General features: G+C 48.1%; 1 protein-coding gene across 1 annotated transcript in view; it reads right to left on the bottom strand.

Moving 5' to 3' along the window:
- Positions 1-20,291: 20,291 nt before the first annotated feature.
- EHD3 (EH domain containing 3) overlaps positions 20,292-25,667 on the bottom strand; it is a 30,646-nt gene continuing 25,270 nt past the window's right edge. The window contains exons 4-6 of the mRNA XM_065632319.1: positions 25,085-25,497; positions 23,896-24,060; positions 20,292-22,328 (exon numbers count right to left, since the gene is read on the bottom strand). Coding sequence (XP_065488391.1) covers positions 21,801-22,328; positions 23,896-24,060; positions 25,085-25,497 — 1,106 coding nt within the window. The 3' untranslated portion in view covers positions 20,292-21,800. The remainder of the gene's footprint in view (positions 22,329-23,895; positions 24,061-25,084; positions 25,498-25,667) is intronic.

Consider the following 25,667-nt stretch of genomic DNA (forward strand, 5'->3'; position numbering starts at 1 on the left):
TCTCGTTTCTTTTTAATGTGAAGCAAGCCTTGTCCTGGCTGTTATGTTCCTCAACAACATGTGCTTTAGGCTGCAAGTCTCAGCTGCCCCTTTACATTTTAGGGTCCTGATTGCAAGCAAATAGTGTAGGCAGATGCTTATTTATTCCATCCAGATACTTCTCTTTGGATCACTGTTCCTTTTGGAACCTGAGTAACAGGGGGATCAACAAAACATCCTTGCAGCCACTTCTCCATGCTGCCAACATGGGGGAAAAGCCTGTGCTTGACCCCCAGCTTCATGGAGATTGCCCTTTTTTTTTTCTTGGGTGGCCACAGCAGCACTGCTTGGGGCTGTGCAGAGGAGACTGGGGTCTGAAACATCTCAGAGCCTCCTGGAAGAGGTGGTGGTGGTAAAAAATGTTGGATTGACAGGAAGGAAATCTCAGTTGTAAATCATTCCTTGCTGGAGCCAGACTTTGATCTCCCTCCTATGGTCCCTGAAGGGAGGAGGAGGAGGTGTGGGCTAGAGGGAGATGGGCAAAGCGAGATGGGATCTCACAGGATTTGGGCTCGCATCTCCTGTGAGTCCTCTTTTCCTGAGCCTCAGCTCCCTCACTGCAAAACAAGCACCCTTACCCCAGGCTTCACAGCCACGCTGCCAGGTTTGTCTGGGCTGCTGCCTCCCCTCGCCCAGGACACACAGGCCAGCGGGACAAAGTCAGTGCAGATGTGGGATCCTGCCCCACAGCCTCTCTGGGCATGCCCCAGCCCCAGTCCGCCAGCCCTGGCCCATTGCAGCCCCTGCCCCATGCACAGCGGCTGGGCCTGACTGCTCCCCTGTGAAAAGCCTCTGGATGTTCATCCACCACAGCTATCCTGTGCCTGGCCTGTTATTTGGCGAGAAGCACTTTTGCTTTACGTTTATGGCAGCATTTTCCCCTTTTTGCCTCATTCTTTTGTGCCACTGCCTGGCTGAAAGACGAAGTCTCTCGCACATGTCTGTTGCTGGACATGAGGGGGTGGTTTCTCAGGCAGCTTTTGGCTTTTGTTGATTCTCCCCAAAAGGTGAGCTTGTTTGAGGGCACACCCAGACATCTGCCCATCGCTCCTGGCCTCTCCCACGGGAGTGCTGCCTTGTTATGCTGCTGGCTATCACGTTTTCTTGGTTGCTGGTTGTTTCGATTATTCATATGGCGACTCTTTAAATATTTAGGCATCTCCGACTTGTTTTTGAGCGACTTTTAGAGGAGACAGCAGCACAGCTCACTTGGGCTATCTCCACAGCTGGCTTTGGGGGATGTTATTTATGATGAGTGATGTTTTCGGGAACTCTGGAGTCTCTGGTCCCGACTCTTTTACTGTACCAGAAGTGGCAGGGGGAAAAGGGTTTAAGGTCTGTTTGTTTTACCTTTTTGTCCAGACAATAAGCCAGCAAATACTCCCAGGTTGTTTATATTTGGATAAGGCTACTCTGCGTCCTGTGAAAGGAAAAATGACACATCTACTGCTCCTGGGGACAAATGGACCCGGCTGCAGGCAGGCACGGCTGCCAGGAGTCTCTTGATGACACTGGTGTGATGCACGGGGTGGCCTGGGCGCTTTGGTCCAGCCAGGCTGGGCACAGCAGGGACACGAATACCTGATTTGTTCCCCACTGGTGGCACTAAGGTTGGTGTCAGAAGACTAGGAAGGGCAGAGCTTGTGCCCCTAGTGCCAGCCCCACGCTGCCTCCTCCTCTCCCACCGGTGACCTCGTCAGTCTTCCCATCCAACACATTATTTTGGGAGTCTCTGGGATGTGAACCACAAACTGAAATTCTGCTTTCCTGCATTTTTCCCAAAAGTGTGATCCCTTCTGGTATGATGCTGTGTAGGGAAAGGGCAAGAGGCATCATAGAATCATTTTGGTTGGAAGGGACCCTCAAGATCATAGAGTCCAACCATAACCTAACTCTGACACTAAACCATGTCCCTAAGAACCTCATCTACCTGTCTTTTAAACACCTCCAGGAATGGCGACTCCACCGCTTCCCTGGGCAGCCTGTTCCAATGCCTGACAACCCTTTCTGTGAAGACATTTTTCCTAATACCCAACCTAAACCTTCCCTGGTGCAATTTGAGGCCATTTCTTCTCATCCTATCACTTGCTACTTGGGAGAAGAGCCCAACCCCCTCCATGCTACAACCTCCTTTCAGGTAGTTGTAGACGGTAAGGTCTCCCCTCAGCCTCCTTTTCTCCAGGCTGAACAGCCCCAGTTCCCTCACCGCTCCTCATCAGACTTGTGCTCCAGACCCCTCACCAGCCTTGTTGCCCTTAATCATGGGGCTTTCAACTGCAGGGATGTTGGGTTGGCTCTGCTTCACTCCCATCCCCCATCCCTGGGCAGTGGGTACCTGACCCCATCAAGGGACAATCAGCTTGTCATATCTGGGTGCCCCCATCCCTCATCACCCCTGAGCATCGCACTGTCCCATAGCTATAACGGGATTTAGCTGCTGCAAATAGGACCAACAGCAAAGCCAGAGCTGAGCCAGTGAGGGTCCATGCCCAACCCATCCAGCCGCTGGCAGAGCCCCTTGTCTCCACACCAGCCTCGTCCCAGTGTGAGGGACTGCAGGATTCACCCGGGGGTACATCACACACAGTGTCCCTGCTCGGTGACACCCACCCAGGGCTGGGGCTTGTGTGTGGGGGTGTGTGTGTGAGCCTCTCACCCCCTGCCTGGCCACGCAGAGGGATGCTCTACCCTCCTCTCCTCCATGATGCTCCTGCAAATGAATTGTGTACCTGAGATGTCTTCATGGGAGCTGGGCAGGCATCCATGGCCAGGCGCTACCGGGAAGGTTAAAAAAAATCCACAAACATTATTTTAAAAATTAATTTTTAAATTACTCACTTGCAGAGGGCACTAGCTGTTTGCCTGACGAGGAAAGGTCGGGCAGGCGAAAAAACACACGACCCTGAGGCCCCGCAGCACCACCGGCACGGAGACACGTCAGGAGAGAGGAATTTTCTTGGCCGGGTGACCAAGTGCATGTTTTACCACCGTGGAGCCTCGGCAGCTCCCAGGGCAGCTCTGCCAGCTTCACCCTGGGGCAGGGGCTTTGGGAAAGGGCCAGGAGCTCACAGATCAACTGCGGTCTGTAGCTCCAGCTCAATCCAACAGCCTCCTTCTTGAAATTCGTCAGAAATGTTCTTCCCTTTTTTTTTTTTTTTTTAAATTTCCTTGGGACTATTTTTATCTAAAGGTGAAGAGAAACTTCTCTTCCTATTTTTTTTTTTTTTTCCCCCCCCCAGCGTTTTTGGATTTGGGAAGGAGGAAGCGGGGAAATAATTTTCCTCCCTCATTCAAAGCTGGCAAATGCAGCCAAAAATTTCCTCCTCCTCCCATTATTGTACTTTTATGAGCAAACCTCGCCTGCCTGTAAATCAGGTTTTTCTGCAGATATTTTCATTCTGGGAAAAAAAAAACCCTCGCCTTCTCTTCCTCCTCTCCGAGAAGCCTATGTGCCAGGTATGGGTTGAGGGAGCTGTTCTCCATGAGCTCAGGGCTTTGATGGACCCATCTGGGGGGGTACTTGTGGAGATGGGAACGTAAGAGCCCTGCGCTTCTGTCACTCCTGCTTATCCACATCTTCATCTGTACATCTCAGTTGACAAGAAGAGCTCCCTCATTGCAAAACCATCCATCACCCTGCTACCTACCACCCTCCTTGCCACCTCCACCACTCCTTGCTTTTGGTGACCAGGCTTGCTGCTGACAATGGCACATGACCTCCTCCTTGATGGTGCCCCCTCCATTTTGGGGTGCAGCAATTGCAGCATGGCACTGCAATGTGTTAAACTACATTGATCTAAATATGATTTTTTTTTTTTTCCCTCAAATGGTTGTTCTCAAACAGTTGCGACAATGTTATTCAGTGGGATCACATTTGTCTCCCTGCAGGTGCTGAGGTGCATTTGATTTCAATCTCTGCAAAATCGATACAAGGGAAGTGGCTACTCGTCACCCGCAGCACCACGTTCCTGTAGAACAAAAACACCATGTTATGAATGAAAGGACCTGGAAATGCTGAAAAATTGCTTGGAAAGAAAAATTGTGCCAGTGAGCAAGTCGCCCCACAATTAAAGCAGCAGCAGATCCTGGTGTTGAGGCAGTTTTGGTCCGAAAAAGCCCCAAGAGTTTCAGCTCTACTTCCTAGTGAAGGGCATAAAATGCAGCAGCTGTTCAAAGTCACGCTCTGGCGCTCCGCCTGCCCCATGTGCTGAATTCCAAAGCAGGCGATGAAAATCTTAACTAACAGGGCAAGAAAGGTGTAAGATGGAAGACCAGAGACCTCCGTGCCTGAAGACAAATTCCAGGAGGGGTGAATGGCTGTTTCACCCCAGCAGCCGCCTGACTCTATGAACTCTACGCCTATTCTCACTGACTGTGGCACACAGGAACAAATCACTTTTTGGGAGCTCTTTGGAAGCAGAGATTTCAGATGCACCGTTGCTACCTCATTACCTAAGACCTTGTGGCAGGTTTTGCCTCTGGGAGCTTGTGACCCCAACTGGTCTCTGCACACTTCTTGAGCATCCTCAGCTGATTGTCCTGGTGAAGATGAAGAAGGAGGCAAAGAAGATGGGTGATGGAGAGGTGGCACCAGGTTGTCCCCTGCGTGAGCCCTGTACAGACCTTGGGAAAAGCATTCACAGGCAGGCGCCAATTGCTCACTTCAGCCCTTGAGGGAGGGCAAGCCAGGAGGGAAGGGGTGGGAAGATGCTGCAGACCTTGTGCCAAAACAGTGCTTTCAGCAACTCCTGAGTGGTGGGAACTGGCTCTGCTGCTGGGATCCATGTTGAAGTGCTGCCCCAGCCCCAGCCCTTTCAGTTTAACTGGACCAGGGCACCGAAATGCCCCTGAGGACCTGGCTCTTGGGTCCTCCCGAGGCTTTTTTAGACTGCTGGCTTGTGGTTTGGTCTTGCTCCAGCGCATTCCCACTCCCTTACTCCTGCCCCAGCAGCCCCTTTGCAGAAGACCATGCTGGTCTCCCAGGAGAGCTGCCAGTGCCAGCTGCATCTATAAATACTCCTGCTATAAATTCAGAGAGCTCAGTCCCTGGCAGGCACATCCCTGCCTCCCATCACCATGTTGAAGGGTGCCGGGCTGGAAACTCGCAGGCTGTGAGCACTGCCATGAGAGAAAGAGCTATTAACGTCTTGTTAGAAGGCTTACAACTCCATTTTCAATTGATTAATAAAAGCAATGCGATGCTCTCTGGTATTGCAGCGTTTCCATTCCCTTGGTATTATTTAAGGCAAATATTTTAATTTTTGTACCAGGATAAATTGTTTTTTGAAAGCAAAACTAACACATACAGGCAAAAGCACTGCAGGTTCCGTGGCAATGAGCCTGGCACCTAGGCTCAGATGTCGATGTGCTGGGGTCAGACCTGCAGGTCTTTGCTTTGCCATTTCAAGGAAGATTGACTGGTCTCCACCAGCATGAAGCTTCCCAAGGTTGCAGGATATGTCCTTCCATTTTGAAGGCTTGAGCTTTCTCAGCGGCAGTGGGTTGAAGGCAGCTCTCACCCTCCTGGTCCCCCTTGCTCTCCCCAGCCTGGGGAATAGCAGCTGTGGTTTTTCTCAGGTTGACCTAAAGGGACATTTTTTATACTCTTCTAGCCCAGATTGACTTTCTGAGCCTTTTCACGTGGTGAGGCTGAGCCCCTAGGAATGGCCCTGTTGGATTCAAACCTGTGTGAGGAGGAGGAAAGACTCACCTGCCTGCACGTCTCCGACAGGACATCTGAGGGATGGGCTGCAGCCAGAGCTGCTCTCAGCCCCGAGTGCCACATCTCTATACCCACAACTCCAGTGAGAGAATCGAGATTTATTCTTAAAAGGATGAAAAATAGGCACTTTTCCTCTTCTCAGAGAAAATTCTTTCCTCCTTTTACTCGCTTGCCAGGAGCAGCTTGCTGCTTGCAGCTTGCAGGAGGGAAGCTTCTGCTTGACAACGGGGAAAAGTGTGAATTCCTCTTCACGTTCCTGTTGGCGCATCTCCTTTTAGCACTTGAGGATTTCTTCCCCAGTCACAAAGAAAAGAAGGCAAGGGAGAGTAGGACCTGGTGGGTGGCAGAGCCCTTGCCAGCGTTTTCTTTCATAAATGATGCTGGTGACCTTGGTGGCTTCAAAATAAGGTTTTGGTGTGTGAGTACCTGCTCAGCGCAGACACAGCTAAAAAGAGCAATGCTTTTGCATTACAGGAGACTGAGAAAATCATTGGCATTCAGGCTTAGAAACAGCCTGTCCTGAAATTGTGGTACTCCCGTTTCGGCATGGGGAGAGGTGGGGAGCAATCCCCCGAGGCAGCCCCATGTGTCCTGCTCCTCCCCATAGCGCCGGGACCTGTGTTGGGGACCGTGGGTACATGTACATGTGTGTTGGGGAGCATGGGCACCGTGTCACGGGTGAGTGGGAAGGGTGGGAGGAATGACTCTTCTCCTGCGCTTATATTTATCTCCCAGTTGATGACCAGACTCAAAAGGCAGGATGTGCCTCCCTGGAGCTAGAGAAACTCACAAACATCTACCTGGGAAGGATGCAAACCCAAACCCCGCTACTAAAAATATTCAGGCAAACAGAGATTTTCCAAAACAGAGTTCCGGAAATGCTAAATTTGGTGGTGATACATTGAGGGAGGGGGGCACAACTGCTTTATTTTTTTTCCCCTAAGGCAAGCAGGAACAATGTAAATCCCGAATGCTGTTCGTCGTACTCCCTTGGCTGGGCTGCCGTGCTTTGAAGCGCCCACCAATAACCCCGTAGGCTCCGTCCTCCCAAGAAGGCGGACCTGCTGCAAAAACAGGAATCCCTTATCGAGTGGCAGGAAATTCTATTTTTACATGAAGTTCAGATTAAAAATAAAAGGAAAAGATACGCACTGGGGATGCAGGCTAAAATTAAACCTTCAGCTTCTCCCCTGATGGCTGGTTCCTGCTGCTTGTTTGATGGAGAACTGGATGGTGAATGCCAAGAAGGAGCCCGCTGTCACTGCTGCTCTTGGTGGGGTTTGCTCTGCTGTGGTGCTTTTCTTCCCGCGGCAAGCTTTGAGTGTGGCTTAAATAAACCATCTTGCACCACTGCTGTGGCCAAGCCCTGTGTCCTGTGCAAGTGGGAAGAGGCTTTTCCACAGGTTCTTCATGCAGCTCCCTGACATGTTTCTGAGCCAAAGGGTTTGGTTTCTGACTGCCCCATGAGCCGCCCTGTCCTACGCCCAACCCACACCTTTCTTTGAGCAAACATTTTTGCATCTAGGTGTCTGACATCATGTACTTGTGCATCTTGAGGGTCTGTCTTGCCCAAGTGACTCCTTTGCCACCTGCAAGGGATGGACCAGCATGTCTGGCCTGGATTTTGAGCATCACCTTACAAAGTTTTGCTGGTAATGAAACAAGCTCTGAGCTGCAATCCCCAAATCTCTTCCTTTCCTGCAGTCCAGCACCAAAAAGCGACTGCCAAAACAGCGCTGCGGCTGTGTATTTTCATTACCGCTGTGATCTGTACAACAAATGCAACCCATTTGCAGCCACGCTTTTCTTCTGAGGCATCTCTCAGGGCTCAGCCAGCTGAAGCCGTGCTCGGGGCTTTCCTCTGGGCTGCACCAGCTCTGTAGGCTGGGTGGCACTGGGGCAAGACCCGCAGGGACCCTCGGTCATGATGGCACTTTGTCAGCAGTTCTGCCAGGCAGCTCATTTCAGGCTTATCTGCACTGGGCCTTGGACCAAAAAGCTTTCTGCTTGGCTTGAGAAAAGCAATTAAAATGTATCCCGAAAAGTCAACTGGTAAAATGAATGCATGAGGTGCACATCTTCTGACTGACCACACTGACAATTTTTGTGTGTGTGTGTGTATAGGCACAACCTACCTCCTGCCTAGGAAATGTCCCTTTCAAGTGTAAATGGAAAGTAGGAGGGCTGTCGAGCTCAGGTGGGGGCTCTTTCCACCATGAAAGGGTTTTATGTGGGATGAGAGATGCCCAAACCCCAACCAGCTATCGGGGGGTTGCAGAGGGATGCCCACAGCTCGCTTCATCGGGGCACAACCAGGGGTGGGTGTTGTACGGCTCAGAGGTTGAGCAGAGTAAGACAGCCTGTTAACGGTGACACAGCCCAGAAATCAGCGAGTCTCCAAAAAGCAGCAAGAGGAACATAAATGGTAGTCAGAGACAATAAACCACATGGGCACATTGAGACCCCACCTGGAGTCCTGTGTCCAGCTCTGGAGCCCTCAGTAAAGACATGGACCTGTTGGAGAGGGGCCAGAGGAGCCACAGAAATGATCAGAGGGCTGGAACAGCTCTGCTGTGGGGACAGGCTGAGAGAGTTGGGGTTGTTCAGCCTGGAGAAGAGAAGGCTCTGGGAGACCTTGTTGTGACCTTTCAGTGCTTAAAAGGGGCCTGTAAGAAAGATGAGGACAGACTTTTTAGCAGGGCCTGTTGTGAAAGTACAAGGGGTGATGGTTTTAAACTAAAGGAAGAGAGATTCAGGCTAGACATGAGGAAGAAATGTTTTACAATGAGGGTGGTGAAACACTGGCCCAGGTTGCCCAGAGAGGCGGCAGATGCCCCATCCCTGGAGACATTCCAGGCCAGGCTGGACGGGGCTCTGAGCAACCTGATCTGGGTGAAGATGTCCCTGCTCGTTGCAGGGGGTTGGACTGGATGACCCTTGGAGGTCCCTTCCAACCCAAACTGTTCTATGACTCTATGAATGTTTTGAAGCTCAACAAGAGCAACAGAGCAAATGTGCAGAGCCTGGGGGGGCTCAGGCCTCACCTGCCCTGGGGGTACCACCACCAGCTGCTCTGTCCAGGTTGACCTACACAAATTTCACCCAATAACTCCTCTGAGTTACTTATGCTGAGAGGGGGAAACCCCACAAAAATGCAAGTCTGTGATCTCCGCTATGTTGTGTAAGTACTTCTCAATTCTGTCGCTTACTGTAAGATGAAGTGGTGAAATTTGACTTAAAGGAGAAGTGATGTGAAACGGTGCCTTGTCTGATCTGGAAAATGCACTGATCAGAGGGCTGCTCCTCCTCCATGGGGTGCAATCTGTTTTGAACTTCACCCTTCAAAATTGTCTTGCTTATGCGTAAAAGGTTTTGCTTTGCAAAACACCTCTTTGCTGTTTTGCCCCCTTAAAATCATTCTCACGACTGTCCAGACTGTTCCTGTGTAGGAGATGCTGGGCCACTCTGCCATTATTCTCACCCTTCCCAGGGGCAGGGGCTATGTACCAGAGGACAGAGAGCCTTTAAAATTATTTTTACTTCACTTTCTGGAGTGGGCTGAATTTCTAACCGGTTATTTCTCTTCTAATGAGAGGTTGATTTTAAGGGGTTAAATGTTAAATTTCTGTGTAGGAACCTGGTGCTCCTGAGGAATATCATGTATACATATTTGATGTTGAATCAAGTGCGTGCAATGTTTTTTTCTCTTATCTCTGAAGGAGAGAGGCTTATGAGGCCAGTGCAATCAGAGGTGCACATGAACGCCTTTGGGCTGGGACTGGGGCAAATCCTCTGCCAAAAGCCCCTTTGGCAGAGTAGCATTTACAGGGGAGGTGCAACAGAGAGCTACTCCTTTCTCTGACACAGCCTGTTTGGCCCAGATATAGGACCTATGATCTGACCCCAGGATTTGGGAGCAGTGGGTCCAGGAAATGCACTGAGGTGATGGAAAAGGAGAGGACTTCCCACGGAGGCCGTTGGGATCCCCAGGCTGCTGTGAACACTGGGCAGTCTGTGCTGGAGCACTCGCTGGTGACTTTTTGGGGTTTCAGATGAAAACCTGTGTCCGAGATGCCCCATGTGAATATCGGGCATGTCAGCAGTGAGCAGAAATAGCTGCCCATGTGCTGGGTCTCCTCAGGCGTGCATATGTGCTCCCATGCAACAGAGGTTGTGCCACACCCAATAAGATAGGTAAACGCAGAGCTCACATCCCTGGAGATTTCAGCTTTTTTTGCCTGCACTAGGAAGTGTGAGTGTTGACAGAGGTGGTGCAAAATGCAGAACTTAAGAGAGTGCAGGGTAGGACCAGAGGTGTGTGCTGAAGCTGATCCATCATCCCTATGTGGTGATGGACTCAACATGTTCCTCTTGCCTGCTGCCTCAGCTGATGTGCTCAGGTTTTTCAGACCTGGTCCCCATGTCATGTTCAGCAAAGCAGAACAGATTTTTGCAACATAACATGTTTGGGAGAGGAAAAAAAAATACAGTATATCTGTTGGTCCTTCCTCTTCTGAGATGTTTGAGAGAGTCAATTTTTATCGGGAAAAAAAAAAAAAAACCAAAACCGCAACACAACCCAAAACTCAAAACAGGAAACTCTTATCAGCTTGCCAGGAAGCTCTATTGCTTTGTGGAAGTGTTACTCTACGGTCATTGCTACTTTCAGTAGCTGTTTGTGAGTAATTTATGGCTTTAAGATGGGCGTCAAATCTTCCATGCAAGGAGGGGAGAGGCCCTAAAGCTGGAAGGGGTAGTGGTAGGAGTGGAGGGTGGAGGGGAAATACCAAGGAACAGGATTTGTATTATCTTACTACATATATTTACCACGATAAGATTTTCATTGTCTTCTATGGTAAATTATGATCCTGTTTTTGTTCTGTATTCGGATCAGGAAACAACAAACCTGTGTCTTCAAAAAATGCACAGGCTTAGTCTTCAGTGAGTGTTATTCAGCAGAAATAACCAAGGGAATCAGGATGATATGTAACTTCTTGGCAGGGCAATTTCTGAATTACACCCTTACGAAATTCTGTGTGCTTGTATTCCAAATGTGTGCAAGTGTCTGTGTAAAACTATATATAGTTTTATATATAAAGATAATATAAATCACTTATATATTTTAAAAGCTATTAAAACTTGTCACAAGGGGTTGGCTGTTTCTTTCTTTTTCACGACCCAGTTTTGGTGTGCTCATGTCCAACACAGAGGGCTTGTTCATGTCCAGAGGTAATTTCTTTAAAAATATCGTTTCTCCAAAGTGTCTTTGGATTTTAAAAAAAAAAAAAGTGGTATGCAATATAGTAAAATGTATCTGAAAACTCTGTGTGTGTGCTTTACATATAGAGGTCAGGAGCTTACAATTCAAATCTCCCAAGCAGTTATGTTGAACGCAGTGCTGGCCCCTTGCCCGCCTTTTTTTTTCTTTTTCCCCCCGGTGTAGCTGTTTGACTGCTTTGTGGATTATTGTCACCTTGAAATCACCTGACGCTATGGCAATCTTTACACCAGAGCTATTTGGTGTCCTGCGAGCTGTGCTGGGCAGCACGATGCGAAGAAGGAAGCGCAATGCTCCTGCCAGGTTATTGTGTTTGTTGTGTTGACTGCTGACTAAAGTGCTTCTTTATCTTCTAATTTGTGCTGGCAAAACTCTTTTGCTTAAAAAAAAAGTAATTGAACTTTTGTCTGGAAAGCTGAACTTCTGGACCATGAAGGAAAAAAAATTTCTGAGTGGGTAACCCATGACCAGGTCTCTTAAAGGCAGTTTGGCAGCAGGGCCGTGCAGAGGAGCCGCGATGACGTCCAGGTTGAGCTCACTGAGTGCCACCAGCGATGCAGAGCACATCTCCATGGGCTCTGGCCTGGCGCTTAAAAATACACCATGGCATGACCAAGCTTCGGGAGTGCTGGGAGCGATGCTTATTTGGGAGCAATTATTTTCTCAGAATGGCTTGGGGGTCCCTCTTTGCTAGAGGAGCTCCTGTGAAACCAGCACCAGAGAGGTTAAAGATCTCCATCCTTCCATCCCATAACAGATAATGAGCGCACTTTGAAACTTGGCTGTGCTTATTGGCTTCTGGTCTGATATCCCTCTCTGAATCTTTAAATACAGAAGTCAATATTTTTTTTCATCTCCCAATTTTTAAACGATGGTCTTAAACCCAGAGCACCCTGTGCAGGTTCAGCATGCTGGTGTTCACTGCTTCTGGGAAATGGGGTTGTTTCATGATTGCTTGAAGTCTTTGGCCCAGGATAGTTAACAGAATCATAGAATAGTTTGGGTTGAAGGGACCTCCAAAGGTCATCCAGTCCAACCCCCTGCAATGAGCAGGGACATCTTCAACCAGATCAGGTTGCTCAGAGCCCCGTCCAGCCCAGCCTGGAATGTCTCCAGGGATGGGGCATCCACCACCTCTCTGGGCAACCTGGGCCAGTGTTTTACCACTCTCATTGTAAAAAATTTCTTCCTCATGTCCAGCCTGAATCTCCCCTCTTCTAGTTTAAAACCATCACCCCTTGTGCTGTCATAACACACCCTTCTAAAAGGTCTGTCCCCATTTTTCTTACAGGCCTCTTTCAAGCACTGAAAGGCTGTGACAAGGTCTCCCCAGAGCCTTCTCCAGGCCGAACAACCCCAACTCTCTCAGCCTGTCCTCACGGCAGAGCTGTTCCAGCCCTCTGATCATTTCTGTGGCTCCTCTGGCCCCTCTCCAACAGGTCCATGTCTTTACTGAGGGCTCCAGAGCTGGACACAGGACTCCAGGTGGGGTCTCACCAGAGCAGAGCAGAGGGGCAGAATCACCTCCCTCCACCTGCTGGCCACGCTCCTTCTGATGCATCCCCGTACATATATGATAGGCCCTCTGGGCTGCAAGCGCATATTGTCGGCTCATGTCCAGTCTTTCACCCACCAGTACCCCCAAGACCTTCTCTGCAAGGCTGCTCTCAATCCCTTCATCCCCAACCTGTATTGATACCCAGGAGGTCGACACACAGAGAGAGGTACAGCATTATAACAGCATTTGTGTGCAAAACCATTTTTGTCTTTTAATATGCGTTTATCTTTCTAATAGGGCATTTGAAGACATTTGTCTGAAACCCAGTAAACAGTGGCCTTTTTTTCTCCTTGGACTACATTCAGTGTTTGCAGTTGCACTTCATTAGGAAGTAAATAGCTATCTGCTGGGGCTGTAAAAATCACTCTTCCTCTCCTTGTACCTTATCTCATCTTCCTGGGCAGAAGTCAAGAGCCTCTTTCTTTCCTCCCACCCCTTCCCTCTTGGCTATACAATTGAATACAAATGATCCAAGGGGTATGATATGCCAGGTATTTTGCACACTCATCTCTGGGGAGCTGATAACAGCAGCCTGACTCTCTTGGAAAACGCCTCTTGATCCACTCTTTCTTGCCGGAGTCAGCAGTCACTCGTGGGGCTGGGAGGTGCTCATCTCCCTTGCTCCTCCAGTAAAGAACTTTGGGGCAGGAGATGAGGCTGCATCTGATGCTTTGAGATGCCCTAAGAATAATTACTGCCAAAACCTGATTGGCAGGTCAGGTGGCTTAATTGCAAACCTCCAGCCAGGGTGGCGAGGTCATTGAAAGGCATTTTCTGGGCTAGAGGGGGAAAAATGGGCTGTGAATGGGTCTGACCAGCCCTGCAGATGGTGGGAAGCCAGGTTTGAACATCCTCCTTCCCCGGGGGTCTCCAAGTGGCTAAGGTGGGCCCGCCAACCTTGTGTCATCCTGATTTTGTTAGCCTTCCCATGTAAATCGCAGCTCTGACATTTGAGTCTGCGGTGAGAAGCTGGGAAAGTAAATACCCTTCTGGGGAAGGAGGAAGGGCTGCAGCTGGCACGTGCCTCTCAGGGTGTGATGGTGGCCCATGGCTTTTGGCAGGACCGTGCCAGCTCTTGTTCATAACTGTCCTCCTGAAAGGAAGCAGTGAAAGGCCTCCAGTCCGCCTTTATTTCTGCGAAACCAAGTGAAACGAGTGAGGCGACCCATCGGAAGCAGATCATTAGAAACACTCGTGACCTCGCGTGATCCCTGCAGAGCTGGGGTACAGGCAGCCAGAAAGGGCAAGGTGTCCTCATTTGTCACATTAGCAGTTTGTCATGTCCCTCCCTGCAGGGCTCATTTCTCTCCCCTGTGAAGGAGACACCCATGCTTCCTGCTGGGTGGAGAGTAGCTGCTCTGGGATGGCCGGACAGACCCTCCGTGGAGGCACGGCCTGCTTTCAACACACCCTGCTTGCACTAGCCTGCCCCAGCTGCACGGGCATGGCACCTTGGCCAACTTGCAGCAACTTCCCTCCTGTCCCTTGGCCCCACCTCGGAGGCCCTGGGGCTCCCTTTGTGCCTTTGGCAGCTTCTCCTGAGGGCTGGCCTGGGAAGCCATCTCTGCTCTGTTGCTTTGGGACCTAACATGGACTGGCTTTCTCTAGGGGGCTACAGGACAAAGACCATCACTCTTGCCTACCTCAGAAAGTCTTTGGGGTGCCAGGTTAAGCACTTTTCCTCCCCGCTCCCACTGTGCAGGTTGGGCAGAGCTCTGTACTTCCCCGAAGCCCTGGGCGGGAGGGGAAGAAGGACAGAAAGTGGCCTTGAGAAGAGGAATTGCTGTGACAAACCACAAACAAAACCCAGAACTGCTCCTTCCAGGTTCTCACAACAGATGTGCAGCTCTGAAGTGGTCTGAAATGCTGCCAAGGCTGAGATGATCCAGTGCTTCTCGAGTTTGACTGAACTGTGTAGAGGACAGAGCGTGAGGGAAAAGCTGTTCAAGCCCAGACTTTCCCGCTTCATAGCCAGCATGTGGTCTGTTCTCCACACTGTGCCTCAGCCTGGCAGAGCCTCCTCCCCAGCATCTCGTCTCGTTGTAGACACGGGGAACATAGCTCCCAAGGCTGGGAAAATACTGCAGGCATAGGGCTGGACTGACTGAATCAACAGAGCTTAAAGGAAAGTACTGCTGCCAAACCTCGCTGCCTTGTCAGTCACCATTCTTGCAAAGTTTTTACTGGGAAAAAAACAAAACCACAAAAAAAATTCACTGCTGTAAAGGGCGCGTGGGTGCACAGACAGCTTTGAGGCGGTCAGTGGTCCATGGACTACGGTTTGGTTGCTACAGGCCTGGATGTTTACAAGACGTTCAACCACTTGTTGCACGGCATTGCTGTATTTGATGCCTAGAGCTGGCAAGGCAAAGTCCACATGTAGCTCTGTCAAGAACTAATTGCTGGTTATAGCATGTGCTGTCTGCCTTGGGATGAAGCAGATTTGAATCAGAGCTTAAAAACTAGGTCCCAATGTATCACCAGTACTTGACCCATAGTAGTTTTTTGTTGTTGTTGTAGTTTTGTTTGTTTAAAAAAAAAAAAAATTAATTTTTTTATTTTTTATTAAGGCTCCCCGTGGGACCTGGGGTTGACACTCACTGCTTGCATAACTCTCGTTCTGTCCGCTCCTGTGCATGTGAGACGTCTCTGGGTGGTAAAGCTTCTTGCTCAATTGCTCTTTCAGTTGCTGGATTATCTACTGACCCGAGCGGCCTACAAATCTCCTGACTGGCACTAAATGGCAACCACTATATCATCTCCTTTCCCCTTTCCAGGCTGCTCAATTTCAGAAGGAAGAGCCAAGTCTTGCATGGCTCAGAAGGAAGAGGTGACTTAGGTGTCCTCTGCTTATGTATGTTGGTGACAGCTGGTGGGACCCCAGGAAGCACGCCACCATTTCTTTTTATGGCTTAGTTTGCAAGCAGTGGTTTCTTGGCCAGAGAAGATGGTCATCGGTCTGCTTTTACCCTTTGGTAGGATGAGTCATCAAAGATAATGCTGTTCATTAGAGAGCTGATATTCCTTGTGGAGAATGGTGCGAGCTCCATGGTCTGCCAAAGGTTTGTTCCGAGGTAGAACTGGATTGATGGGTGCTAGGTAGCTATTATGGATACTCAAGCTGCTTATGACCTTTCTGTGCATACAGAAGAATTAAAACTCTGGCTGGCATATGAAGGAACTCTTTACTGATGGATTGAGGCCTTCCATCCTAACCAGGGAGCAACTCTGCTTTTGAGAATTTAACATACCTGCTATCTGGGACCCCAGTTACACAGTTACGGTGCAAAATGTAGACCCTGTGCTGTGTGACACGTAAACTTTAAAGGTGGTTGGATGCAGAGAATTCCCCCTTGTCCTCTTTGTGAATGGCTTAAACACGGTAGGCAGACATGTGGCGAGCTCTTATTTTGATTCCTTTCCACTGTCTTTTAAAAAAAAAAAAAAGGCTGCTAAAATTCTGCCTTGAAATCTCCCAGTTAAAGGAGATGAGAGAAGTGGCCAGAGTTTTCCCTGGAGCTGGGCTTCCTCCTGCCCCTGGGCTGCCTTCGCCTTACACAGACCTTCCGTGATTCTCCTCCTGCTGGTAAATGCATAGGGTGGTGGACTGAATGGTGGGTAGAAGTTGTTTAGAGAGAGCTTTTAGCTGGCATTTGCTTGCAGCGATCTTGTGAGGTGTGAGGAATTCCACACGTACACCCTTGGTTTGTCTGCGCAACGGCGCAGGCGAGGAGTACAATGTAATCCACGGCCTATAAATATTTCCCACGTTCATGTCTTCAGAAGACGTTAATGGAGCCCTTGCTGACGCTTGTTTACATGACACGTAACCAGCTGGAGAAGAGCCCGTTTTAAACCCTAGCAACTCGTACAGTGTTTGACGTGCTCCGGACTAGCAAAGGGATCAGTGGAGTGGCCATCCCGCAGAGAATGTGTGCTGTGCTCTCCAGGGATTTCTCTCCCTTTGGGCAGAGAGGAATTGTTTTAAAGTGTGTTCATCCGGCTTTAAATGCTGGCTTCATTGCTCTATCTGCACTGCCCGAAGGTGTTGGAAGGCTACACAGTGATTGACTTGCCTGCACTAGCCTTGAACTTCTTAGCATATTGAGTTTCCAAACGAAGCCTTGTTTTCCCCCACCATTGTGTAGACTGGGAAGAGGAGGGAAAGGCTCATAAGCACAAGGAAGCAGAGGGAAAGACCAGAAAATAATAGATGCTGTATTGTGAAAACTCCACAAAAATAACTTAGATATATCACAGTCAAGCTACTCCTTTGGAATAACTCGATGCTGTTCTCCATGTTTCCAAACACCCATCTGTCAAGCTCTGAAGGACTTGAGGACTTCTGAGCCTGTGAAGGGATTAAATAGCCTGTCATGTCCCTTGATTTGCCAAAGCCTAAATGTGGAGTCATTTAATCCCTCTTCCCACAGCTTGTCCCTATAATAAGAGAAACATTGAGATAAACAATAGCAGAGGAGGAAGCTGTCAATGATGCAAGAGGTGTAGCATGTTCTGAGGTTGTCCCTGGTTCCTGCTGGGCTTGTAGGAACACTTTCACTCTATGTAAGATCAGATGGCCCGTAACTCTGTGTTCCTCAACCAAAGGTTACCGTCATGTGGACAAAGCATTAAGGCATAATGAGAGCAAGTTAAAAGAAGTTTCCAGACCTAAATCTGAATTTCATTGTTGTATGAAGTTTATGTTGGAACTTAAGATCATGGAAAAACTGAATATAATATTTTCTGTTTGATTAAAAATCCCTCTGAACTCCAGCATCCTGGATAAATTCCAGCTCACAGAAGTAATTGGCTTTTGCTAAACTACACACCTCCTGTGAAATGTTATTTGGAGAACTTGGTATAATTACTATCCTTCCCTTCAAATAAATGGTTGTATAGCACTGTTGATCCAATGTGCCTGTCATGTTCCACAGTAGGGAGAACTTAATTTTTAAGAAGCCCATATATTGTCCCATATAGCATATAGGTACAGATTTTTCATTTCTAAATCATCCCCAGAAAGGAACAGGAAGAGGAAAGACCAAATGCAGTTCCTACTCAAATGAAAGGACTATTTTGTTCTTCTGACCTTGTGGAAGCTCTTCTGTCTGAGGTCGGGTAGAGAGAGGCATGACAGGATCAGAGAAGTGAGTGATACTGGAATGTGCATGTGATACAACCGCCCCACCCACAGACATGAACAAATGAATAGGTTCCTCTGTATAATTTCCTGGGGAAACCTTGTTCAGTAACTAAGAACTGCTCCCAGAAAAAAAGCACCCTTGGCCACAGATAGTTGCCTCTGGGAGAATAGCTCTGTGGACCAGCAAGACCAGGCGCAAGCTGGAGGTCCGAGTGCGCAGACTGAGGTCCTGGTGGACTTGGGGACACCACATCCTTGCCACAGGTGTGGAACACAACACGAGTGCCTGGGATTGCCCGAATAGACAAAACTCTGAAAGGGATGGGGAGAGGGTGGGAAGGGCAGGGAAATACAAGGCTGGGAGAGATGTCAGTGTGTGCAGTTGCTGTCTGTGGGAAGGGGATATGAAGCTTTTAGTGGCCATACTGGATAGGATTGCATGGATTTTTATAAAGAGAACCTCAGGGTGCTGGAGGTTTGGTATGGTGGGGTGTTTTGCCTTTTTTTTTTTTCTAAATTTCCTGAAGAGATTAGCAAGAGTGAAATATGCTGGATAAACTTATCTGAATATGGAGGATTATTTGTAAACTGCCTCTCTGGAAACAGAGCCTCTCAGGTTGCTGTTCTGTCTCTGTAACCAGGTTGCTTTGTCTCCTGCCTGCTGCTGAACCACAGTGCAATCATATTAAGTAAAGGCCTGTTTGTCGCTAAAATGCTTGTGTTGGGTTTTTCCCCTCCAACACGACAGGGTAAGTTGCGCTCTTGACAGTGGAAGTGGTTTTTGAGCGAGTGTTGAGAGAAACCCCCCACGCTGCAGTGCTGCGGTGTTATTTAGTGCTCATGAGCTGTGCTGGCAGAGCTCTCTGCGCCGCTGTTCTGCTGCCGTGTCCGAGTGACTCCTGCTGAAACACCCCGGAGAGGCTCATGTGGGGATGCAGAGCAGGAGCCTCTGCACGATGTGTGGAGCAGAGGCAGGAGCTGCGACACGTGCTGTAGTGCCCTGGCTATGGTGTGCGGGGGGTGACTGATGTGACCACAAGACAGAACATCTCCTGCTGCCTCCTGTGTAACAGCGAGCCTTGGAGATGGCGAAAGCAGAGTCACAGCTGGTGCAATGAAAATGGCTCTATTACATGTGTTTTAACAACAGGCTAGTGGTTCGATTGGTGAACTTGTACACCCAAGCACAAAAGGCTTTGTGCTCCAAAAGCCATGATACCCAGGACAACGAATCTTTGGCCTACCTGAGCAACTTGCTGGTGTGTACTGGAAAAAGACTAATCGATCTCACCTTCATAGGATTGTAGAATCATATAGAACAGTTTGGGTTGAAGGGACCTTCAAAGCTCATCTAGTCCAACCCCCTGCAATGAGCAGGGACATCTTCAACCAGATCAGGTTGCTCAGAGCCCCGTCCAGCCTGGCCTTGAATGTCTCCAGGGATGGGGCATTTACCGCCTCTCTGGGCAACCTGGGCCAGTGTTTCACCACCCTCATTGTAAAACATTTCTTCCTCATGTCTAGCCTGAATCTCTCCTCCTTTAGTTTAAAACCATCACCCCTTGTCCTATCACCAGACCTCCTTCCATCCCTTTTGAGAGAACCAGTAATACTGTGTTTAAAGAAGTGTCAAATTTCAGCATGATATGATTGGCACAAGCAATGTGTTGTACGAGCATCCATCAGAAAAATCACACCCACAGAGAGGTAGGGCTGATGCAGGGTGCTCTGTTTAGCCTCAGCCTTGTTCCTTGACTTGGTGTCAGATAGATACAAATTCCACAGAAAGACCTGGACAGCACTAGCACATGTTCATGCTCTGAGGACAGTTGAACTGGAGGTTACTGGGTAGTCGAACTGGACTGACACACACAGCTTGCTGACTTCTAAATTTGCATTTATTGCTGCTTGCTCTCCACCCAGGTTTCCTCTCTCATCCTGTACAAACGCTGAACGGAAACTCAGCCAACCATTGCAGCTCACACCTTCTTCCCAAGTGCTTCACCAGCACTGTCCTCACTGCTCTGCCTCATTCAGCCCATCTTGCTGCCCTATTCTGGGGATAATGATCACCGCGGTGAACATGTTAAGAAAGGGCAAAGAAGACGAAAGTAAAATTAGAGCCAGCAAGATTTAAGACTAAGGGGTTTTTGTGCCCTTTCCAGGTCTTGATAAATTTGTAGCATTCTCATCTGTCACTGTCAGGAGGAAATTCTTTCAATATATTCCTTTCCTAATGGAGTACATATTTGGTTGTTACCTCTGCCTTGTGTTGAACAGGGTGAATCACAGGCACAATTCCACTTGCTTCAGCAGGTATCGAGGCTGTGATTAGACAGTCAGAAGAGAAAGGAGATGTTGCAGATGTTACCCAGCCATTCAGCACTGCACACCAGAGTCCGGCAGAGCTGATCTGCACATGCACGTTTGGGAATGTGCTAAGGACAATTGCCTCACTCTGGTGCACGTAGAAATAAGCTTTTTTTTTTTCTCCTCTTTTCAGCTGCATTTAATTTTGCTATATAAACAAATAGACAGATCTGGCCTTTCTTTTTTAATAATGTTTTAGGACCAGGGTACAAAAAAGGTTAATGCATTAATGTTTAAGACAAGTGATATACGTACTGCAATAAGCACATCCTACATACACAGAATATATTTCTCTATATAATATGAACACAGAGATATAAAATAAGTTATATTTGTCTTTGTCTTTCATCACAGTAGGAGCTCAGCTTATATAAAGTGACAACAGGAATTGGAACAACACACTGCTCCAAAGCAACAACAGAAACCAGAAAGGCGTGTGTGTGTGTGTTTGGGAAACAAAATAGGAAATTGAAGGATTTCTGCCAAAATCAGGTCTTCAAAACAAAAATTTCATAGAGCATGAAAGGGAGAAAGGTCTTGGCTCAGGGCAGAGGTTCTGGAGGGGATCGAGTGTTACTGTGTGGTGAGGAGGAGGGCGGGTGAAGGCTGTCAACATCTCGGCTATGTTTGCGGGTGCACAGGTGGTAGAGCAAGCTCTGCCCACTGCCCCGCTGTGTCCTCGGCTCTTATGACAGACCATCTACTCAGTGTGGGGTTCTTGTCTTTGTGATAAGAATGGAACCTATCAGCTTTCACTGTGCACGATGAGACTAAACCTATCACTTCACAGGAATGAGAAACACCACCATTGTTCAAAGAGAAAACACTATCCACTGGTCGTGACATGTTCGGTGAGCCCAGGAGTGGCATTCCTCCCTTCTGACCCACCTGGTGTCTGCCTCTAGGGCCCTCTCCTTCGGCGTCCCTTGGGAGGGTGGTTCTCTTGGCTGCGCCTGCAGAACAAATCTCCTCCAGGGACTGAATGGGAGAGGCAGAGGTGATTGGGATTTCTCAGTGCCTGTCCCACAGCGAACAATGAGGAACTCCAGCTGCCCAGTTCAGAGCTGTTTCAGATTTTATTTGCATTTTTTCCTTTGAGGACAGATAAACGCTTGTAAAATTTGCATCTAACAGTGAATCAAGGTTCCTAAAATTCTTAACGCTGGGGTTTAGTATCTAGTATTCTAGTGTGGGCTTATGTTAATTAGGAAGTGCTCTTTAGTTTGGCCAATAGCTTGGAGACCTTGTGATTTCTTCTTTACTATCAAGAACTCATACTCCTGAGGTTTGTGAGACCCATTAAACAGCAGAAGGTGCAGCCAAAGCTCAGGAGTGACACTGGCAGTTAGCAGATTTCTGTTAGTGCCTATTCCACTCTCACAAAAGGCAGACCACTTCAGTTTTTGTTCTACTCCTGCCTATCAGATTCTTCTAGTCTTAACATGCTTTCTTTACCCTCATATTTACAGACTACACACGAGAAAGCAGGGACATTACACTGGAAGAGTTAATTGCATATTATCATGAAGAAGGATTGGACTCTTTTGTTCTGCTTTAAGTTTTTTTTCTTCATACAGTAAAATAGGTATAAATCCAAAGGTGATCTCACATCTAAAGGTATAATTTAAGTAAACATGTTTTTCTAGATCTTTTTTTTGCCCTCCCTCTCCTCTGTGTAACCTTCCTTTCACTCTGTTATTTTCCTTTTGGATGGAGGGAGGAGATGGGAAGGGAGCTCATTTGGCAGCTCATGACCCTCCAACTTGACTTTAATGAGATGATTCGCCAAGGCAAACTCCTCATCATCCAGCATGCCATCTTTGTCGATGTCAGCCAGTTTCCATATCTTGCCCAGCACCGTGTTGGGCAGCTTAGACCTTACCATCTCCTTCTTCGCGTTGGCACCAGTTATTTTACCATCGACAGGTGAGAGAGTGTAGAAAATCTCATCATACATGGGCTTGTCCCTGGCCACCACCCACTCGGCATCATCGATCCCTTCACCAGCACCTTCGCCATAGCCATGGCCGAATGGACCATGCAAGGTGCCCTCAAAGGCTCCTCCCTTCACCATCTGGGTTGGCCGCTGCGACTCTTCCTGGCGTACGAGCACCATGAGCTGGGCGATGTCATTGGCCAGCATGTCTTCCACGGTCTCCAGCAGCTTGCTCTTCAGAGGCTGGAACTTGCTAAAATCCTGGGCTTGCAGCTGATCCTTAAAGTGGGACAACATAACAAGGGGTGAGTGACATGGCTGTGCATAGTGCAGAAACAGTGCAGAGTGGGATGTCTGGCTGCTGTTTTGCTCAAAAAATTGCTACTGCAGAGGAGGAGTTCAGAGTTCGGCACTCCCTCCTCTGACTGCTTCGCTCCTCTGCATGTGATGGGGTTTCCCTGGCTGGCCTTGCTCTTACCTGAACCTTCTTTAAGCCCTAACCTACAGAAAATGGTCTTCCCAGCTTACAAAGGGGGGCTGACATGGTGCAGAGAGGCAAGTGGTTTACTTCAAGGCCCAGATGATGGCCATAAGCAAGTAAGACTCCTCCTTTCCATGCCATGTACAAATGCTCTCCTTGAAGACCAAATTGTTCAAGGCAAACTGTTTGCGCAGCTCTTGCTGCATCCTCCAGCCAGTGCTCTGCATTTTCTCACATCCTGCACTCTGGGAAGGAGGTGCCACTCTGACAAAAGAATACTTTTCTGGAAAAATCCTTATCAATATGCAGTGCATCCTTCAGGTGCCATAAAGATAGCAGCATGTCTGTAAAGACATGAGCATTTCTTTACAGCACGGCTGAGTTTCTGTAATTTTCACAGCTAAGCAAAAGTGCTTTGAGCAGGGACTGCAGATAACTCTCCTAAAAACTGCAAAATGACCTACAGCTTTATACCTCACAGTCTACTTGATAAATTCAATCTATTCACTCCTCCTGGAGTGGTATAGTTATTTTTAAACGCTTAAACACACATATTAAGCAGCAGTGAATGGGATCTTCTATTGGTTACACTCCATAGATCTCATTCTCAAGAACTTATGGAAAGTACATTGTAAAAAAAAAAAACAAACACAAAAGGGCAGCAGATGCTGTGTTTTCCATAGAGAACTAGTAATGACTTCAACAGCTATTAACTGAGAACAGGTTTCTGCTTGGACTGAAGCCACACAGCAACGTTGCAGTGTCCAGCATTGTTTGAATATACAATACAAGGCCCTGATCCAAGATCCTTTGAAGTGTTTGACTTAGATGAACACTGTGTCAGGTCTCAGCTCTGCGGAACAGAAAACCTGCTTCTCTGCTTAAAATAGAAAAAGGGGCTTTAAGTTTTCACAGCCTCCTTTCTCTCTGAGTCTTTCTAGAAACAAAGAGTGAACTAGAAGACAAAAAAAAATACAGCTCTTGAGGAGAGGCATGGACATGGGCTTTTCAGGAGATTTATCTCTCCTTTAATATAGTTGAACAGTATTTTTAGGACTGGGAAATCTGAAAGTGGAACCTGGGCTTGAAAAATAAAAGTGGAAGAAATAATCTGCTGTAAAGTGCTATTCAGGCAAAGACCTGAGAAATGAAAGCAGCTGAAGCTTCACGTGACCTCTGTGCAAAAAGTGTTTATGCCCAAATATAGCCTGCACACAGCCCAAGGCCCGTTTCAGTGCTACAACAGGCCTTTCGCATGGGCAACAATAATCAAGGTCTGCGGGGTTTCTGTCATATTCCCTGTGGTTACTCTTAATGCTCTTTTCCTTGGATGTTTGGTGCTCTGGCCAAGATGCCCCTGCTTACCTGCATCTTTCTCAGATTAGGGAAGTCCCCTGGTGAGATCTGATGCTCCCGTTCAATCCTGGCATAAATCTCTCCTAAGTTGTTAACAAGCTCTTTCTTTTTATTGTCTTTCCCAAACATTGAGGGCATTTCCTTCTTTAGGGAACTGATGATGTAGGCATGGACCTGAAGGGCATTAAATTACAGGGAATGAAGAAGACAAGTGTTAAAGACCACGTCAGAAAATTCTTCATTGCAGAGAGTATCTGTGCCTAGGATTCGACCCCACCTTGTCCCACCCTCAAGAGCAAGCTCAGCTCTGTGGCTTGCCTCTACCTACTGGTCATTGCTGCAGTGCTGAGAGTTGCTCAGCTGTGCTGAGACAAAGTGAAGACAGTGTATGAGGTCTTAGGCGTACAGACAGTAACATTCATATACGCTTCCTGGAGGGAGTGGTGGTTTATTTTTTTTAATTCCACTGGGGATGGCCTTCCAGGGAATAGTCCCTTTCCAGTCCAAACCAAACACACACATTTTGGAGCTCTCTAGACTTTGTTTAATGTTTTTGTATGAATACCAGTCCTTAATGTATGTGACATGCTGGCTTCTTTTTTTGAATAGTGGACCAAGTGTTTTCTCTTAGAAATGAAGAGCCTTGCACATAAAGCTTTCTAGGGATCTTTTGATCTCTTTTTCTTAATTGGTATGGGTTTCTTCCCTGTATTATGAGGGGCTTCATTCAGCTCAATTCAAATATTCAGAGATACGGCAGTCTTATTTGCCATTCTTGTGAGTCTCCACCTTATCTACATCCATCTAAGCCAGGTAGCTCTCTTGGCTAAGAAGGTTTAAGGCAAAAGACCTAGAGCTTACCAGTTCCCTTGGTGTATGATTCTGATGTACTGAATTGGTCTTAATTCTCAAGTTGCTACCACGGAGCACTGCTTTTCCAGATCCTTTCAAGTGCTACCTGCTTTGATCTGTGACTGTCTTCCTCACGCTGGCTGTCATGATTGACACACCAAGCAAAGGAGGTGCTTTCTGCCTTGAAGTGCATAGGGCTAATACACTGGGTCTGAGTGAAATGGGGTGGAAAAAGAGTAGGATCCACCAGCTCAGCAAGCCAAACTAGCTGAAACCACTTCCCCACAGCCTGCATACTGCAGACAGCCCAAACTGAATGCTTGGGTTCTTCTACGCCAACACCCACCTTGGCCAGCCGTGCTCGCTTGATGAGATCATTCAGCTTCCTCAGGGCTGCGTTGCGGGGCAGGCTCTGGATATCCCTGAACAGGTCCTGCTCCTCTGCCTCAAACAATTTGCGGTTGTCAGGGATGAGCAATGGATGGGACCAGAAGGAGCCAATGTAGACCCTGATGACCTCAGGAGTGTTGACGATCTTTCCCAGGGACCACATGAGGGCACCGTACACTCGCATCAGCTGTTGAGTCTCTATCTGGTCAGCCTTGTTGAGAACAACTCTCATCTTGTCCTCATGGTTCTTCAGGGCCTTGATGACCTCAGAGAATTCATCAGAGATGTCCAGCTTGTGTGCATCAAAAAGGAGAATGATGCGGTCAACCCGCTCTGCAAACCACTCCAGTACAGCGGCGAAATCGTAACCTGCAAGGGGTGGAGGAAAAGCAGAGATGCACATGCGTGGGAGTGGAGAAGCCTGCTTGGTGTGCCTGAACTGTGCCAGCTGAGGGTAAGCTTGCAATGAGGAAGCTTCCCCACTAGATCAGGTAGCTTGATAAAGGAAACATGAAACATCATTCTTTGTCCCAAAGAAG

This window comes from Caloenas nicobarica, chromosome 3 (genome assembly GCF_036013445.1).
Source record: "Caloenas nicobarica isolate bCalNic1 chromosome 3, bCalNic1.hap1, whole genome shotgun sequence".
Lineage (NCBI taxonomy): Eukaryota > Metazoa > Chordata > Aves > Columbiformes > Columbidae > Caloenas > Caloenas nicobarica.